Raw genomic sequence first — 19,934 nt, forward strand, 5'->3', positions numbered from 1 at the left:
TTTTTTTTTTTTATTTAAAAAGCTTTCAATACAGAAGTATTATTATAGCTAAACGATTAAAATAAAATTATACAATATAAACTAAGATTATACAATAGAACTAAAACTATACAGAAGAGAAAAAAAAAAAAAAATTTTTTTGTTATTAAACACAATTAAACAGATCGTTAGATTAATAAATAAAACATACTCAAAATACTAAAAAAAAAAAAAAGAACAAAACAAATTAGACCTAGGATATTAAATTAACATACAGAAAAATATTATATAACGAAGCCAGCTGAATGAACAAAGGAAATTATATATATAATTATTGAGGAGGATTTTGTATTAAGGATATTAAAACTATTAATGGGTGAAATATTAAGTGAGGACAGGAAATTGAACAAGAGTGAACGGTTATGTTGTAAAGCTGGGCAATCAAATAGTAAATGAGGAAAATTACAGGGGACTTCATCATTGTGTTTAGGGCAGAAGGGGGAATGGTTTAGTGACATGTTAAAGGCATGACTAGGTAACCGATTATGACCAAATCTAAGACGGGAAAAAGAGGTAATATGGAAACGGGACAGAGGGAGGTTATAAAACCAAGGACGTTTAGGGATAGTTGGAACTATAGATTTATGCCAGTTAGCTAAAGAAAAATTAGACCATTTATTTTGCCATGCTTCATTAATAGTTGTATGAAAAGAGGAAAGGAGATCGGAAGAGGGAATTTTATTATTAATTTTAACAATAGAAGTTATTGAAGATACAGTTATAACTTTATTTGACCTTTTAAGATCTATATCATGAAAGTTATTATCTACCATTGAGTTTACTAGAACAAGACCAATTTTAGACACTTTATGACAATTAATTTTATCATTACCAGAAATTCTGGCTGGGTTGACAAAAGAGAACATGAGGTAGGTGAAATGAGGAAATCAGTGACAATAAGCGAGAGTGTGAATGGGGAGGTAATTCACACTCTCGCTTATTNTGCTAAATTCAAGTTATATGCATTACTAGTGCAAAGTAAGTATAGACAAATGTATCAAACAAAATTTTTTTCCATTTTCTTATTCATTTTCCCATTCTAAATTTTGATAGAATATATCTTCAACAAAAGTACAATTTTCTTAATCTTCAATCTTTATTTCTATTGAATTTGTACACCAATGACCTTTGCAATGTTCACATATAATAGAACATTGAAGCCCTGTTTTTCGGCAGCCACAACTTTTACCACATCCAGCACCAGACTAAAGGCCGTTTTATGACAATTATCTTTATTATTAGCAGAAATTCCGGTGGCATTTGACATAATATAATTGTTGTTTAGGAATGTACAATTTAGCGTTTAGTTGGGTTGAAACAATATAGCGTCAAATCAATTACTTACTCTATCGGTTGTATCTTATTATACACTAAGAATGCTTAGTTGGTTGAGTGGAGTGACAAGAAAAGATAGAAAAGGAACGAGCATATTAGAGAGAATGTAAGTGTAGCGTCAATTGTGTATAAGATGAGAGAAAATAGACTTAGATGGTTTGAATATGTTATGAGGAGAGAAGAATCGGAAGCTGTAAGAACAGTTATAGAAATTAATGTTGAAGGAAGAAGAGGTAGAGGAAGACCAAAAAAGAGATGGAGGGATGCTATTGAATGCAATTTGAGGACAGTTGATGTGAGCGTAGAAGATGTTGGAGATCGTGTCAAGTAGAAGTTAAGGATGAGGGTGGCCGACCCCAAGTAGTTGGGATTAGGGCAAAGAAAAAGAAAAAGATTAGCAAAAATTCCGGTGGCAATTGACATAATATAAATGTTTTTTAGGAATGTACAATTTAGCGTTTAGTTGGGTTTAAACAATATAGCGTCAAATCAATTACTTACTCTATCGGTTGTATCTTATTATACACTACACTTTAATGATACTATAAATAAATAAACTTACACATACACACATATGCATTTATAACATTTTGTCTAATGTAAGTATAACATGATAAAAAGTAACCGTAAAATGAAAAAAATTGGAAAATAAATTTTAGTACTCATATTAAATGTAATGTATCTCGAAAAATATTTGTTTAAATGAAAAAATATAAGATACCTTTTTTGTTTAAAATTGTTTTTTAAATAACTTTTGTACGAAACTTTTTTTTGTAAGTTAAATATTTTTTGAGAAAATTAAAAAAGCTTATATTTTTGAACTTTTGCGAGGCTGTAAAAAAAAAAGCTCAAGTCCAATCGATGAGGACTTTTAGTATGTCATTATACATATCTTAATTCAACTTTTTAAAAAAAAAAAATTTAGTTGGGAATTTTTTCCGCCATTCGCCAAAATTACTCCTTCGTTGACTGGCCTAATAGAGATATAGATAATAAAATATTATCTGTGTGGACAAATGATTATTTTTCAAATTTATTATAAACATCTGAAACACCCTTCTTATAGATAACATGAATATTATTATCAAAGAGAGAGTTATTGATAATAATATTTTGATACATCAAGTGTAATTATATAATTCGTTCTATACGATATTATGGATAATCAATCTAAAATCATTGTTTTCAGTTAAATTAAATTTATTTAAAATTTAAGATCATTAATTAACATAATTTTAAATTAAATTTGATAGAGATAACATTTAAGTTGAAAAAGATATTAGTTTTTTTACAAAATGTTTTCAAAATGTGCATCATTATTTAAAATGCATTTTTCTAGACTATTTATCATACCAACCGTGACAGACTGTATCATTTCTGGAGTAATTTCACTACATGCCGACAGAATTCTTTCTTTTAAATTTTCAAGGGACGTTGATGGTTGAGTATACACTTTATCGTTTAAAAACCCTCATAAAAAATAATCAAGTGGTTTCAAATCAGGTGATCTTGGTGGACATTGAAGAGGACCATTAGTGCCTATCCATCTATTGTCATAATATTTGTCCAAATATTTTTTAACAATATTAGCATTGTGTGGAGGTGCACCATCTTGTTGTATCCACATTTTTTGTTTAATATCAAGTGGTACAACCTCCAATAACAAAGGCAAAACATCAGTTAAAAATTTCAAATGGCGTTCACTTGTTAAGGAACCGTTATAAAAGTATGGCCCTATTAATCTTTTATTTAACAACCCACGCCACACATTGACTGACCACCTCACTTTAAAATGTGTCTCTAGTGTCCAAAATGAATTTTTATCGTTCCAATAATGACTATTGTGCTGATTTAACATTCCATTATTATCAAAACAACTTTCATCAGTCCATAATATATTAAAAAAAATGTTACAGTCATCATCAAAATGAAGTGACATTTTTGATATAAAATCAAGTCTTCTATCAAAATCAGAAGGTTGCAAACCTTGTACACAATGTACTTTGTATGGATGATGTGAATTTGTTTTCAATATTCATAAGATTGAAGTTCTACCTATATTGGTTTCCTTAGTTACAGATCTAGCTGAAGCATGAGGATTGCTATTAAATGCTGCTAAAACGTCTATACTGTGTACATCATTTGTTGCTTTTTTTTTGCGAGTTATTTTTCTTGTTGGAAAACTACCTATATAAAGAATTTTTTTTTTAAGCTTTGATGGAACTTTTAAAATTATTTTTATTTGTAATATTTTTTATAAAAAATATAGGTATTAATTTTTGAATATTGTGTTTTATTATTAGTTAAAATATTCATACCTGTCTCACGTAAAGTTTTATCTATATTTGAAAAAGTATTTCGACTTGGTTGTTTCCTTTCTGGAAAGTTTTTAGAATATGGACGAGAAGCATTTAAAGTACTTTTTTTAGCTAAATAATATATTTCTAGAATGTCGGCATATTCAACATAGCTGTACATAGAATGCATTTTTAATAAATTTATTGTAAAAAAATGTACTTAAGTAATGAATGTTAAAAAAAGGTAGGTGTACTATGGTTAGTTCTTTTATTACTACTATTGTTGGTGAAAATTTTTCCCACTTGATTCAGGTCATTATCTTTTATTACATTGATATTATCAAAAATTCCGAGCTATTTTTATCTTAAAAAATAAGTTTTGTGTAATAAAGTTTCAGCGCACTTCTAATGCTAAAATGTCTTTTTACAAAAATTATATTGATTCAGAAAATATAAGAGTCGATCGAAATCTGGTAAGACACTAATTTACTCAGAAACTATTGAGAATTTTAATTTTTTTTGAAAAGAAAAAATATCAAGTTCAAAAAACTCTACAATAATATGTAGTCAAATCATTATTTTTTTCGTCCCTTTAGGGATAAAAACCCTTATTGATAATTCTTAAATGAAAACCCTTTTTAGTTTCGATGCGAAGTGAGAAGGAATTAGTTTTACTATGATGTGTTTTTTTTTTTTACTGTTACCACTTTTTCTCATCTCTCACCGAACCGATTTCTTTCAATGATACGTCAAATGATCACAAATCGTATCTAGTCGAAGATATTACCCTCAATAATTGAAAAAATTTCCCTCGTTCCCCAGAAAAATTATAGAAGTTTTAAGAAAAAAAAGTGAAAAAAATGACATAATTTACCGATTTTAAAAATTGTAATTTTTTTTTATATTTCCCCTATTTGTGAAGAACGAGAGAAAATTTTTCAATTTTTAAGGGTATTATCATCAATTAGATACGATTTGTGATCTTTTGACGTATTGTTGAAAGAAATCGATCCAGTGAGAGCTGAGAAAAATTGGCAACAGCATAAAAAAAAAAAAAAATATCATCATGGTAAAATTAATACCTTCTCAGCTTTGCATCGAAGCTAAAAACATTTATATTAATTCAGGTCAAAGGTTATCCTAAGGACACCTTACTCGATCAAAAATACGCACGTCCCGTGGAGGAAACCTTATCAGATCGTCTTGCGGAAGCTCCGCGGTCCACCGGCTTCGGGTCAGCTGGAAGCGGAAGTGTTGGAAAGAACGGTAGATACGCTCTTTTCGACACATTCACCCCTGCCTCCTCCGGCATTCGAGGATGACGTGTCGGTGGAGGAATTCACCACCCAGGGGGAAGCTAACGCGGTGGCGCGCGTGCGGGTTCGGAACACTGCTCCCGGCCCCGACGCGATTCCAAACCGGATGTGGGGGTTGGTAAATGACCTAGCCCCGGCTTGGATACGCGCCGTTGCAAAACGGTGCCTCGTGGAAGGTGAATTCCCCATGAAGTAGAAGAAGACCAGGTTGGTGCTTTTGAGAAAGGGTGACAAGTCGAGGGTCTCCCCTCATCGTACCGACCGCTTTGCATGTTGGATGACCTGGGGAAGATCCTCGAGCAGCTACTATTCACCCTGATAGAGGCCTACCTGGCCAAGGGCCAGTTCGGTTTTAGGAAGGGGAGGTCCACAGACGACGCGGCCTCTCTCTTCAGTGACTTGGCCCTCAAGACCATAGAATCTAAAAAGTATTACATAGTTAATAATTCAAAAATAATTTGTAATTAGAGATAACCAAAAAAAATGTTTAAATATATTTATTTTTAATTAATTTCTTAATTGAGTGGGTTATGATAAAAAAATCATTCTGTGTATGATTTTTTTTATACTTCAAAATGAAAATTTATATAACTAAATAGATTATGAGAACCAATCCCTAGTGAAATGTCACAAATTATTGTTTTACCAATAATTTCAAGTTGACATTTTCAACCGCTAGATGTGCTAGGGTAATGACTTCAATAAACTATCAGTATTTTATGAAGTTGTGTATTTAATGTGATAGTCGACAGAGTTAGAGACAGGGTGGCAACACCATCGGAGATTATACTCGTCGATTCACGGCGCTTACAGAGTCTAAAACTGCTTAACGAAAAGAACGTCACGAAATATAAGAATCAATCCCTAGTGACACGTCATAAGTTATTGTTTTACCAATAATTTCAATGAATAGATGTGCTAGGGTAATGATTTCAATAAACCATGAGTGTCTTGTGCACTCAATCAAACACGTATCTATTTAAATTTAAAATACACTCTGCGATCTCCTTAGTGACATGAAAAACACTATTGTTTTATCAATAGTTACAACGGCTAGATATGTTAAGGAAGATTTTCGAAATGCCCTTATTAAATAGACACTCCAATTGAAGAATTAAAAAAAATTCTTAATCGGAAAAAATCACAAAATATAAAATTAAAAAAATTAATTGTCTTAATAATCCTTAAACATTTAAAAATAAAAAAATAAAGTTATTTTTATAATTACATTACTAATGAGAGAGCTAGACAAAAAAAAACACCAAGTGTGAAAAAGATTCTAAGTGCGAGAGAGCACAATCGCAAAACAGTCTGGTGCAGAAACGCTTCATGACTAGATTTTTAGAAAAAATAAGGTGACGAATGAGGTAGAAATCGCCCTTTTATAGGCTTGTTTATTAGTAGGGAAATTGATGTTTTAGATTTTAATTGAAAAAATTTTAATGGTTGGTCAGTTAAACTTAAAGGGACACGTGAGCAACCTATTATTCTACTATTTTGAGTCAATATTATACGGGTATTAGTGATTTATATCTATCATCTTCCATAGTAATGTGGTTTATTAAAAAAATTATCATTATGAAAATATAAATAAAATAAAATTATAAGTGCTAAATATCTATTACAAATTAGCCCTATTTTTAAATAATAATTTAAGTTATTTTTAATGTATAAACGGTACAAGTTTTGAAAAATATATAAAAACTATTAGAACTTCGCCGAAGTCACTAAAATATATGATATTTTTGAAACTAGATTATAATTTGACAATGTAATTGTAAAACAACTGCCAATAAAATGTATGTCGATTAGCCTTGATCACTTTGTGTCATTTTACAATAGTATTAATATTGTATTTATATTTTTTGTAATTTGTTGTTTTATTGACCATCAATACAATTTTTCAAAGTATGTTGCCACTGTCACTACTGTGCCACGAACCCCCTATGCTGAGATTTGTTTATAATGTAGTATAAGTATATATAGTTAATTTTAAAAAATTATAAAAATGAATTACAATTTATAAAAAAAAAATTTAAGTATCAAAATCTAAAATTATATAAATATTGTGTACATTAGAACAAGTTGGAAACACCTTAATATATTTTAAAAGACCATGTAATAAATGTCTATTTTCGAGTAGCGTTAATATTTAATCTGAATAAATTTTTAATTTTGTATTTCATTATATTTCTATACCAATTTTAAAAAAAAATGATAATCTTTAGTATTATATCATGTCTATTTTTTAACTTGTCAACAGTAAGTACATCCGTCAAAGAACGTCATTGTAATTTTTCAAGATACATGTTGAATTACTTCAGTTTCAGTCAACAATATTTGTTACGTCTTAATGAAAGTCTAGATAAAATTTCTGAAGAAGATTTCAAAAAATATGGAGAAGCAATACAGACTCACAGTGATGTCATACTATTGATGATTACTGAATTGCATTGTACGGAAAGTCATTACTTTCCGAGAGATTTGATGGTAGTAAATTTATATCTAAATAACGTATCAGGGTCAGTTAATTTAATTTCTAGAAACCTTTCTATTAAAAATACAAAAGAAAATAAGAAATTGCTATTACTGAAAGGATATCAGATGATTCATGAACATATTTCGAAAGAATTATTTGAATATATATATACTGAATGCATTGAAGAAGTGATGTTACTATTTGTAGACTATCCAAAAATCATGTATGAACATAGCAAATTAAATATTGAACAATTAGTTTTCGTAACAAAGGATCTTAGGAATAAAATCATTAAAGAATTAAACACTAACTTATGTACAGATTCCTCTACACAATTATTTAGTCCGAAAAATGTTATATTTTTTGATTTATTCACACACCAGCCTATTGAAAATGAAAAAAATTTCATGAATGGTTCTCAAAGAAGACAAATTAAATCAGACATAAAAAATGATTACTTAGATCTTCTCCGTTTTACTCCTTTAAATATACAATGTGCAGACGGTAGTGATATTACATTATCAGATGTATTCCGATTCATAAAGTTCAATTTTAATCATCGTCATGTAGAATCATTTCAAAAACTAGTTAGATTATCTACTTTCTATCCTGTTTACGTGTTATTAAGTAAATACATAAACTTTATTAATAATCTTATGAACTCTAATTTAAATGCAAATTATTATAAATATTATATTCGCCAACATATTATAAAATTAGCCGAGACATTAATAGAATATCTAATTAATATAAAGGATCTAAATATTTTAAATAGTACAACTACTAATTCAGTCAAAATTTGTATAAATAGATTAAAGACACTTTCAATAAAACTTTATAATTGGCCAATTAAAAATAAAATTTTGATGGTCAATATTCTTAATTCAATAAATAATTTGTTGTTTAATAAATGTATAAAGTGTGAAATGGAATCGAATATTACAATTACACACGACAATATTTATGATAACTACAAAAATATAATAAAATATAGTAAGCAAGTAAAAGACTACATTACAAATCTAGAAAAATACAAGGATTTGTTTGTATCACAACTAAGTTTGCATAAAGAAATGAAACACAGCACTAATTTACAACAAATAAATTACTTAACCGATGAGGTTGTTAGTAAGTATTTTTTAATTTTATTTTTACGTTAGTTTATATTTATTTTATTATTTTCATACTAAATTTTTTTATGTAGAAAATTTATGCAAAGATGATTTATATAAAACTTTAAATAGAACATACGATTTGGACAAAATTGAAGATGACTTGGTAAATGATGTTCAGTTTGCAGATCTTGGATTTGTAAAAATTGAAACATCCCTATCTAGTATTCAAAACGAAGCAAGTATTGATAGTAATGAGACCCAATTGGAAATTGAAACAACAGATTCGTCAAAATATAGCCCATGCTACATGGTTGATTATTTAATGTATAATTAGTTATTATTATTAAAAAAAATCAATAAAGCATGAAAAAAATTGAAAATTTAATTTTCAATAAAATTTAATAATAAGTAATTTTAACCTTGAATCATAATTGAAATAATCAAAATTTAATTTTACTTATACATTAAAAGAATGTCAATTTTATTTTATCAAATAACAACATTGCTTCCATTTTAAGCTAATTTATAGAATAACAACTTTTGATTTAAAACTTTGCTAGAACAACCCATAAAACCTAAGTCGCTAAGTACCCAGTCGCTATCAGCGGTCACAGGCTTCTAACTAACATAATTGTACGACGCAAAATACTCGGACGATCACTCGCTATATTTAATCGCGTCTCTAACGGTTCCTTTAAATAAAATAAAAAAAGAATAAAATAAAAATGAAGTTTTGTGGATTATTTTATTTCTCCCTTTGATAATATCCAATACAAACACACATGATTAGTATGTACACTTAAAATAGATATAATAAAATATAACAACATAAATATTCTTAACAATTAACACTTAAACAAAAAACAAAAAACAAAAAATGTATAATCTGACCTTGTTTCTCATATCACGATGACGAGTGTTTCAATGTGTCAATTAGTACAGTCGACCCCGACGCAATCAACTGTAAATTATATGCTTGTTAGGTGAATTGAACACTTAAACCATCTAAACAGGCAAGCCGAACAAACACAACAGAGTCTACACGTAAGTAGTACTAAAGGCATGCCGTTACGCGAGTGTCGCCATTCGTGACCACCGCCACACACTACCCCAAAACAAAACCAGTTGTGGCAGGTCGCGCTCTTGACGAGGAAAAGAAAACCGTCACTCACTAACCTGCTTCGACACGACCGAACAATAATAGTTTATTATCATGATAAAGTTTTATCTTACCTATGTTAATATCAAAGATTATATTTTCATATATCCTGCGTTAGTACGAAAAGTAGGATTTACTTTGAATGTTTTTTAATTCGTTAAAGTTTTTCAAATTTATTGATAAGGGCAACTGACTAACTTATCAAATTAAACACTAATATCTAAAATGTGAACTTTTAATTGTCTATCTTAAAATAACCAAGATAATTTAATAAAAAAATGTATTTATCACACTAATTTTTTAAATTTAAAAACTTGTATTTGATAGATTATTTACTTAATAAAAATTTTTAAGAAATCACATTAAGTTAGACAGTTTATGGTCATATAATTTTTTATTAGTATTAACATCACTAAATTGCTTAACAATTACGTATAAAAGCTTTAATACAATGGTTATGTAATTTATTTCGAAGTACTTGGCCGTTCATTTTGTGAGGATGATAAAGAGACATATAATTCTTTTAATAAGTTACCTATAATCATAGATAACTAAGGTGTGCTATAACAAATAAATGAATAGATGTACTAACAAATAATTATCTATTATAATCAGCACGGTTAACAGAGTAGGAAACTATTATCAATTATGTCATACGTAATTATTTATCACAAAAGAGAAAATATTTAAAATATATTTAAGGAATTATCATATAATTTTTGAATTGTTGTAATATTGATACATTTTTTTGATTGGCAACCCAGGGTTACTATAGCAGTTTATTGCCGCCACGGCGTCAGCAATAATACCAATTTTAAATTAATTGTTATTTACATATTGTGTAATAGTTTATTTATTAAATAATGATCAAGTTATATGAAAATTAATCAATAGAAATATATTTTTTCTTAATTAATTAAGTAATTCCAATAATAGTAATTTTTTTAAATAACAATTTTTATTTATTTTTTTTATAAAATAGGTGAATTAAATTATTCTATTAAAATTATCTTAAATATAAATACATTTTAGCTTCGATGCGAAGCTGACAAGGTATTAATTTTACTATGATGTGTTTTTTTTTTGTGCCAGTTACCACTTTTTCTCAGCTCTCATCGAAACGATTTCTTTTAATCTTTTTTCAGGCATTAGCAACATTATACAAATTTGTAAAAGAAAAATTATAACAGAAAATGAATTTCGAAATGTATGCTTTTGCACCGAAGAACTCGTAAACATAATATCCTTATTAATTGTTCCACTGGCAAAAATGATGAAAGGCGCCATGGATAATTTAGATTATATGCATATCAACCCATGGATTATTCAATCAAATTGTTACATGGTGAGTCCTTTATTAGGGAATATAGAAAATATTCTTGACTATTTAAACGAACGAACTCTAACATGTAATGATTTATCTACCTACATGTGGACATTAAATACTATAAATGATTTTTTCAAAAAATAAAAGTAAATGTAGACTATCAAACTGTAGTTTATTGTAGATTTGTATCTTATGATGAAAATAATTTATAGAATGAATGGAATCAAGAATATACATCCATGATAAACAATGACATGTCATTAGAATATTTTACCTTCTTAATCAGAAAAATTAAGGATTATATCAAGACAATAATTATAGAATAGTATTTTCAACTAGGATTTAAATTTGATCCAATTACTGAAGAATCTTTTAAACCAACACTAACCGAGACAATTGAACTAGGTAATTTATAATAAAAATAAAAAGTTGATTATAATAATAACTTAATGTCTTTTATTATTTTTAGCTTCGATGCGAAGCTGAGAAGGTATTAATTTTACCATATGTTGATATGTTTTTTTTTTTTATGTCTGTTGTCACTTTTTCTCAGCTCTCACTGGACCGATTTCTTTCAACAATACGTCAAAAGATCATAAATCGTATCTAGTTGAAGACATTACCCTTAAAAATTGAAAATTTTTCCCTCGTTCCCCGCAAATGGGGGAGATATCCACAAAAATTACAAATTTAAAAATCGGTAAATTTTGTCATTTTTTTTACTTTTTTTTCTTAAAACTTCCATAACTTTTTCAAAAATAAACAAATCAGTATATTTTTTTTATTTAGATGCATGTGTTTATCTATCATTTGGTTTTTTTTTTATAAATCTAACCCTTTACCTGCCCACAAGAGGGATTCAAAATATTAACTTTTTTTTTTTTAGTTAAAGTAAATCATTAAAATTAATTCAGTTCTGGATATTTCAATAGTAGAATCTTTTTAAATATCAAAAATTACTTAGAAATGATTACTATGATTTCTATTTAAGTGTTCTATTACGATAAAAATGCAAAAAAATAATGAGTTTTTCTGATAAATATACTGTAAATAGTAATTATAAAATTTCCTGACTGCATATTAATCTTAAAAATTACATTGTTTTAATTCTCATAAAATTTTCTATTTAATGATTTATTCTAGTTAACGAACGAGTAATTTTGGCGAATAACAGAAAAAATTCCCACCCAATTTTTTTTTTTTAAAAGTAGGAAATTGGTGGATTATTCCAAAAGCAACATCAACTCTTATTTCTTTAATTATATCCTGATTAGTAGTTCTTTGATTTTAAAATATAATATATGAATAAATACTAATAATTAATATAGTTATATAACTATAATTATTATAGTTTTTAAATTCAGTATGAAATTGTGGGGCCAGCTATGATGTATAGTTCATAGTGTTGGGCGGTTGATAAGAAAGTAGAGCAGAGAATAAGTGTAGCAGAGATGAGAATACTTAGTTGGATGAGTGGAGTGACTAGAGAAGATAGGATAAGGAACGAGCATATAACAGGAAGTAAAGGTGTTGCGTCAATCGTGGATAAGATGAGAGAAAATAGACTTAGATTGTTTAGTCATGCTATGAGGAGAGAAGAATCGGAAGCTGTAAGAACAGTTATAAAAATGAATTTTGAAGCAAGAAGAGGTAAAGGAAGACCAAACAGGAGATTGAGGGATGTTATTGCATGCGACATGAGGACAGCTGATGTGAGCATAAAAGATGAGGGAGATCGTGTTAAGTGGAAGCTTAGGATAAGGGTGGCCGATCCCAAATAATTGGGATTAAGGCAAAGAAAAAAAAAATTCCGGTGGCAATTGACATAATATAATTGTTGTTTGGGAATGTACAATTTAGCGTTTAGTTGGGTTTAAACAATATAGCGTCAAATCAATTACTTACTCTATCGGTTGTATCTAATTATACACTACACTTTAATGATACTATAAATAAATAAACTTACACATACACACATATGCATTTATAACATTGTGTCTAATGTAAGTATAACATGATAAAAAGTAATCGTAAAATGAAAAAAATGGAATATAAATTTTAGTACTCATATAAAATGTAATGTAACTCGAAAAATATCTGTTTGAATGAAAAAATATAAGATAATTTTTTTATATATAATTGTCTTTTAAACAATTTTTGTACGAAATTTTTTTTTTGTAAGTTAAATATTTTTTGAGAAAATTAAAAAAACTCATGTGTTTTGAACTTTTGCGAGGCTGTAAAAAAAACATGAATTTTTAACATATTAAAAATCTAATCAGTTGAAAGGTTACAAATATATAAAAATCAAATTAATTGGCCGCAACGAAAAATTTGTAACTTTCATGGCGTTTTACAAAGTTATAAGTAAAGAGTCGCCAACCTACTGGGCGAGACAGTATATTGTCGGACCACAGTAGGATTTTTAAAAAAAATTAACTTTTTATATTAAAACAATTAGAAAAAGAATATATAATTAATAAATATTAAAGTTGATGTACGTTGAGTCGTTGATAGTAGATGTACACTAAAACCTCGTGACAGTTGTTACATAACCATATTAATGAGNCTAAAACCTCGTGACAGTTGTCACATAACCATATTAATGAGGGATGACCTTATACAAGGCCGTTGCCCGTCCCTTATAAACTAGGGGAGTTGATTTTTGAAAGGAGAAAAAAAATACACGAGACCATTGAAGATGGAACACGCAAAAAAGAAAAATATGATGGTTAAGTTAAATTAAGGGGAATTTATTAAAAAAAAACAAAAAAAATTAAGTTAACACGAGGCAAAAAACCGAATGGTCAAAAAACCTCGTCTATAAATTAAAGGGAAACAAAGAAAGAGAAAAAAAAAATATTTATTAATAAAAAAATACTAGTTACACCTACACTTTTATTGTTAGAGAATACGATGAATGTCTTCGGGTACCCGCCGACTATTAATCGCAGCATTGCCACTAAGCACGACGGGTATACGTCCCAAGTAAGCGACTGGTTTCTGGCAGTTAGGCTTAGCTTGCAAGACGTTGGGACACCCCGGAATAAAATGCACTACGTCACCACATTGTACCAATAATATATACATATCACCCATAAATATAATCTAAAACCTATATAAAAAATCACAAAAAAATATGGATATAACATGACAGGTGGTCTTGTACACGCCTGTCATGTTTCGGGACCTAAATAAAAAAATATAAGGGCATCTACACAAAAAAAAAAACTATATAAAAAATATAAAAAAATTCGCCACACGTGCTTATGGCACGGCGCACCAAAAATCCTGGCTCAAAACATTACAACAAAAATATACATTACCAGCCCCTAAGGGCTCAAGAAGCTGGAGGCAGGTTTAGCCGACGCCATTAAACACAAAATTTACATAATTACAACATAGCGGACACTCGCGAATATATATATATAAAATTAACGGTTGCGGCGCACACAACAAAAAAAACCGCTGTGGACGAAAATTAGCGACGACCAGTTCCGATGATGGCTAATTTCCGACAACCCGTCCGACGTTTGACCCGGCGGTCCGTTGGCGACCAAACGGCTAGCCTTTAGAGTAGGGGTCAAAAAATCACTAAATACCCAGTGCCGGAAATTATTAAAAACAATTTAAATCATATGGCGACAATGTATGCGGCGAGCAGTGCAAATGACGTTCAAGATAGGAAAGGAGCGGGGTGAATGTACACACAAATGCCGTCCATGAACCAGTCTGAAGTAGTACACAGCTGACTATCTCGCACGCGCATAAACAAATCACAACACCTTATCATGATAATTTTACCAACAAACGCCGTCGCAGTCCGCATTCGGCTTAACACAAATATATATATACAAATAGACAAAAAAAAAAAACAACCAGATACTTTTGTCATGTTACACAGTAATTATTTAAAAACAAATCTTTTTTTCTTTTAATTATTATTATAAATGTAATTAGTAATAATATTAAAAATTAGAAGTGATAGAAAAAGTCTAATTGCAGATTTGAAAACAACGCAAAAAGTTGATTTTTTAAAGTATATTTTTGCTTCTGATGAAAGTTCCTTGTAGTCCAGTGCATTTATTTCTAATAACAAACAGTTTTTATTGAAAATTATTGTATCCTGCCTTTTTAATTATTATACACATAAAAGTAAAGCAAAATATAAGTTCTTTATTATTTTTATAATTTCTCCATTTAAATTACAATATTTAATTATTGAATATCAATGTCATACTAAATTTAAAAACTATAATTATATTATATTTTAAAATCAAAAAACCACTAATCAGGATATAATTAAAGAAATACGAGTTGATGTTGGTGTTACTTTAAAAATAAGAGTTGATGTTATTTTGAATTTCCTATTTAAAAAAAAAGAAAAATTGGTTGGAAATTTTTTCTCCTATTCGCCAAAATTACTCCTTCGTTGACTGGCCTAATCATTAAATAGAATATTTTATGAGAATTAAAAAAATTGTATCGTTAAGATCAATATGCAGTCAGAAAGTTTTATAATTACTGTTTATTGTAAATTTATCAGAAAAGCTCAATATTTTTGTGCATTTTTATCGTAATAATTAACTTAAATAGAAGTAATAATAATAATTTCCTAGTAACTTTGATTGTTTAATAAGATTCCACAATTGAAATATTGAGAACTTAATTAGTTTTAATGATTTATTATAATTAAATGAACCAATCAAAACAAAATTGTTAAAAAGATTTACTCAATTGATTGTTTTATAAAATTTGATTATATTTGTAAAAATCCATTGTTAATTCAGAAGAAAAAACAATTCATTTTTTAGAAATGATTTATATAGCAACTCTCTCTCTCTATGGTTTCAATCCGTAGATTGGTTTGCAGCCATCTTCCAGTCTTCCCTCTTATCCGCCTTCCTTTTCATTTCCGCATATGAGTCACATCCTTGGTCCTTTATTATCTGTTGAATGAATTCCAATCTTGGTCTACCCCTACGGTTCTTTCCTTCTACTGTTCCTTCTATTATCAATTTCAACCATCCTTCATGTATCATTATATGACCTATCCATTCGTTGCGTCTTCTGACTATGTTATTCCATAGTAACTTTCCATCTGATATTCTTTCCAGTACTTCTACATTGGTTACTCTGTCCATCCAACTTATCCTTAGCATCCTTCTATAGCACCACATTTCAAACGCCTCAAGTCTTTTTTTTTCTTCCATTGCTATTGTCCAGGTTTCACACCCGTACAGAGCAATGCTCCATACATACGTCTTTAATAAGTTTTTTCTTATTTTTAGACTCATGCTTCTTGATGTAAATATAGTTTTCTTTTTTTTAAAGGCTATTTTAGCTTGACAGATACGTTTTATAATTTCACTTCTGTTTCTTCCATCCTTGCTGATTGCGCTTCCCAGGTATGTAAATTCATCTACTTGTTCTATTGCTTGGTTTCGTATTTTTATCTGTATTCTTGTATTATTTTCCCTTTCACATACCATTACTTTTGTTTTCTTCACATTTATTCTCATTTCCAACTCTTTTTCGAATGATTTATCCATAGCTTTAATTAGTTGAGCCAGATCTTTCTCGCATTCAGCAATTAAAGCTATGTCATTGGCAAAGCGTAACATACTTATTTTTTGTCCGTTAATCTTTATCCCTAGATTGGCATTTTCCTTTATCTTATCTATTGCTTCTTGAATATATGCGTTGAATATAATTGGGGATAATGTACAACCTTGTCTAACTCCTATGTTTATTTTTACTTCTTCTTCCTCATCTTGGATCCTTATAACTGCGGATTCATCCTTGTATAGGTTATACAGAAGTTTCCTATCTGTGTATTTTAACCCCAATCTTTTCATCATGTTAAACATTATCTTCCAATTTACGTTATCAAATGCTTTTTCGATATCCACAAAAGCTATAAATGTTTGTTTGTCTTTCCTAATCCTCTTTTGAATGATTATCCTTAACGCCAATATTGCTTCTCTCGTTCCCATATTCCTTCTAAACCCGAATTGATCTTCTGTCAATGATTGTTCTATTTTACCTTCAATAAGTTTAAATATAAATTTTGTTAGTATTTTAGAGGCATGGGATAGCAAACTAATAGTACGGTATTCTTCACATTTCTTTGCTGCTGTTTTCTTTGGGATGGGGATAATTAGGCTCTTTACGTAATCTTCAGGCAATTCACCGGTTTTGCATATGACTTTGATAATTTGAAATAATTCCCTTTTAACTTTTTCAACCGCCTCCTTCCAAAGCTCCGCTTGTATTCCATTGTTCCTGCTGCTTTTTTATTTTTCAGATTCCGCAAAGCTTTGTCAAACTCTTCTCTCATAATTGGGTCTATTTCGTTATCTTCTTCAGATTTATCCTCTTCATTTGATTCGGTGGTTTCATTTTCCTTAAGTGTTTCCCCCTTGTACAGGATTTCTAGATATTCTTTCCATCTTTTCGCTATATCATTTTGTTCATATAGCATTCTTCCGTTGTTATCTTCTTATCCCCCTGCTCGGGGCTTATGTTGACCAAAAAACATTTTCACCATTCTATATGCTTCATCACTACTTCCTGTCTTTATGATGGTATCTATTTCATTACACTTTTCTTCCAAATATTTTTCTTTTGCTTACCTCGATTTCCTAATGATTACATTCCTCAGTACTCTGTATTTTTCCTGTCCATCTATACTGTTCAAACTCTTGTATTTCCTACTTTCCTCTATCATGTTGACTATTTCCGTTGTAATCCATTCCTTTCTTGCTGCATTGTTGCTATTTCCTAGAGTTTTCGTTGCAGCCAATGTAATTGTATCTTTCAAGTTCTGCCATCTTTCTTTAATATTTTGGGATTTTTCAATAATTATATCATTAGTGTCTTCACTATATTTTTTGCTTATTTTCTCATCTCTCAGATTTTTAATTTTCCATTGCACTATTTTCTTCTTTTTATCCATTATTCTTTTAAATTTAAGTTCGCATTTCATCATTACTAGATTGTGGTCGCTATCTATATCCGCTCCTGGGTAACTTCTACTTTCCTTTACTTGATTTTTAAATCTATTCTTAACCATGATGTAATCTATTTGGTATCTATTTATGTCTCCTGGCATTTTCCACGTGTATCTTCGTCTTCGATGGTGATCAAAGCAAGTGTTTGTGATTATTAAGTTATGTTTTGCACACAATTCTAATAAGCGTTCTCCTCTTACATTTCGCGTTCCCAACCCAAAGGCACTTGTTACATTATTTACTTTTTCTTCCCCTACAACGGCATTCCAATCACCCATTACTACCAGATTCTCTTCCCCTTTAACATTTTCGATTATTTTATCTATATTTTCGTATACTTCTTCTACCTCTTCATCGTTACTATTTGATGTCGGCATATACACTTGAACTACTATTGTATCTTTTGGTTTCGTCTGGAGCTTGACTAGAATGATTCTATCGTCATATTGTATATAGCCTTTAACTTTTTTTCCTAGGTTTTTATTCATTATAATCCCTACTCCTCCTGTGCCAGGTTTCTTCTCTGATGCACCTGTATGTATTATTCTATGGTCTCCGCTCCAAAAGTCTCCTGACTTTGGCCATCTCAATTCTGATATTCCAAGAATATCGATTTTCATCTTGTCCATTTCTATTTTCAGATTTTCCAATTTTCCACATTGTAATAAAGTCCTTACATTCCAAGTTGCTATTCGTTTATATTCCTTCACATCCTTAACACTTCTTACCTCTCTTGTAGTCCCCACCCGGAGATCCGAACGGGGGACTATTTTACCTCCGGAATTTTTTACTTGAGAAGAAGACATGTTGATTGCTGTTACTTGGGATATTAATACGGTGGTTTCCCGTTGCCTTCCGTATCGCAGTGCAGCCATCAATTATACCGTTTCCCGTATCTGTTGGCTGCTGCCTGGTGTGTAGCTGATTAACTTACACTCAATATTGTAGTAACTGCTCAAGTCCCTTTTAGTCGCCTTTTACGACAGGCAGGAACAACCGATGGTCTATTCTAATCCCGACCAACAGGGGATAGCAACATATATAGCAACATGTTACAAAAAAAATTGTAGTATTATAGTCTAGTACTAGCACACACAAATAGAGTAAAAAAATTATTAAATTACAAAGTAAAATGATTTAATTTTGTAGTTGAAACTTATCATATCAAATTTCATTCTTTAATAAATATTTTGAAAACATTAGAAATTAATGATTTTAATTGTCTTTTTGGAGAACATGTAATAACTAACTGTTTAATTGATAAATTAGAATTTTTTTTTCAATTTTTGAGGGTAATATCTTTAACTAGATACAAATTGTAGTCATTTGACGTATCGTTGAAAAAAGGAGGTCAAGTTAGAGCAGAGAAAATAAATGATTGTCACAAAAATATATCTTCTTAGCTTTACATCGAAGCTAAAACTTAAAATATAGAAAATAATTTTAATACGAATAAGAAATTTCTTCTTACAAGGGGCGACTAAAGTGATGGGATCCTTGATCTTTATTGAAGTTATTAAATCTAAATGAGATAAAAATCAAACGAGTTAAAAATTTATACTAACTTAAAAAGAATTAAGAAAAAATGCAAAAAATTCATTGCCATACGCGGGTTTGAACCTCGTACCCTAATCGTGTAAAACATAAGTTATTCCAACTCGGTAACTGTACGTCACTACCGTCGGTAGAAAATATGGGCTATTTAAGCTAATTCAAATTTCAAGGTTATTTTTCTCGACTTAAAAGAAGCAAACAAATTTAAATAAGTTTAACTTTCTATGATATATTANCTAATTTAAATAAGTTTAACTTTCTAAGATATATTAATTTTAATTTATATAATATTTATGAAAA

General features: G+C 29.4%; 2 protein-coding genes across 4 annotated transcripts; one reads left to right on the forward strand and one right to left on the reverse strand.

Annotated features, from left to right (window-relative positions):
• Nucleotides 1–7,119: 7,119 nt before the first annotated feature.
• LOC126907524 (uncharacterized) lies at nucleotides 7,120–8,961 on the forward strand. Of its 3 annotated transcripts, none has more exons than XM_050688879.1 (2): nucleotides 7,120–8,594; nucleotides 8,671–8,961. In XM_050688879.1, exons 1-2 carry the CDS (start codon nucleotides 7,202–7,204, stop codon nucleotides 8,913–8,915), a joined length of 1,638 nt encoding a protein of 545 aa, XP_050544836.1. In that variant the 5' UTR covers nucleotides 7,120–7,201; the 3' UTR covers nucleotides 8,916–8,961. The 3 variants fall into 3 exon arrangements, with proteins under 3 accessions (XP_050544836.1, XP_050544838.1, XP_050544837.1); XM_050688881.1 differs by having other exon boundaries at nucleotides 8,711–8,961; XM_050688880.1 differs by having other exon boundaries at nucleotides 8,767–8,961.
• An 8,737-nt stretch (nucleotides 8,962–17,698) lies between these two features.
• Nucleotides 17,699–18,886, reverse strand: LOC126907227 (craniofacial development protein 2-like). The gene is made up of 2 exons (XM_050688341.1): nucleotides 18,106–18,886; nucleotides 17,699–17,904 (listed from the first exon to the last, which is right to left on the reverse strand). Exons 1-2 carry the CDS (start codon nucleotides 18,884–18,886, stop codon nucleotides 17,699–17,701), a joined length of 987 nt encoding a protein of 328 aa, XP_050544298.1.
• Nucleotides 18,887–19,934: the final 1,048 nt, after the last annotated feature.

The sequence above is a fragment of the Daktulosphaira vitifoliae genome, unplaced genomic scaffold (genome assembly GCF_025091365.1).
Source record: "Daktulosphaira vitifoliae isolate Bord-2020 unplaced genomic scaffold, ASM2509136v1 Scaffold_5, whole genome shotgun sequence".
Lineage (NCBI taxonomy): Eukaryota > Metazoa > Arthropoda > Insecta > Hemiptera > Phylloxeridae > Daktulosphaira > Daktulosphaira vitifoliae.

What these genes read in the sequence shown, in the direction of transcription:
- LOC126907524 (XM_050688879.1), top strand. Translation starts at nt 7,202, where the DNA reads ATGATAATCTTTAGTATTATATCATGTCTATTTTTTAACTTGTCAACA. An exon ending in CTTAACCGATGAGGTTGTTA is followed by an intron (nt 8,595 to 8,670) that starts GTAAGTATTTTT and finishes TTTTTTATGTAG; the next exon opens with AAAATTTATGCAAAGATGAT.
- LOC126907227 (XM_050688341.1), bottom strand. Translation starts at nt 18,886, where the DNA reads ATGTCTTCTTCTCAAGTAAAAAATTCCGGAGGTAAAATAGTCCCCCGT. An exon ending in TAAAAATCAAGTAAAGGAAA is followed by an intron (nt 17,905 to 18,105) that starts GTAGAAGTTACC and finishes AAAATATTAAAG; the next exon opens with AAAGATGGCAGAACTTGAAA.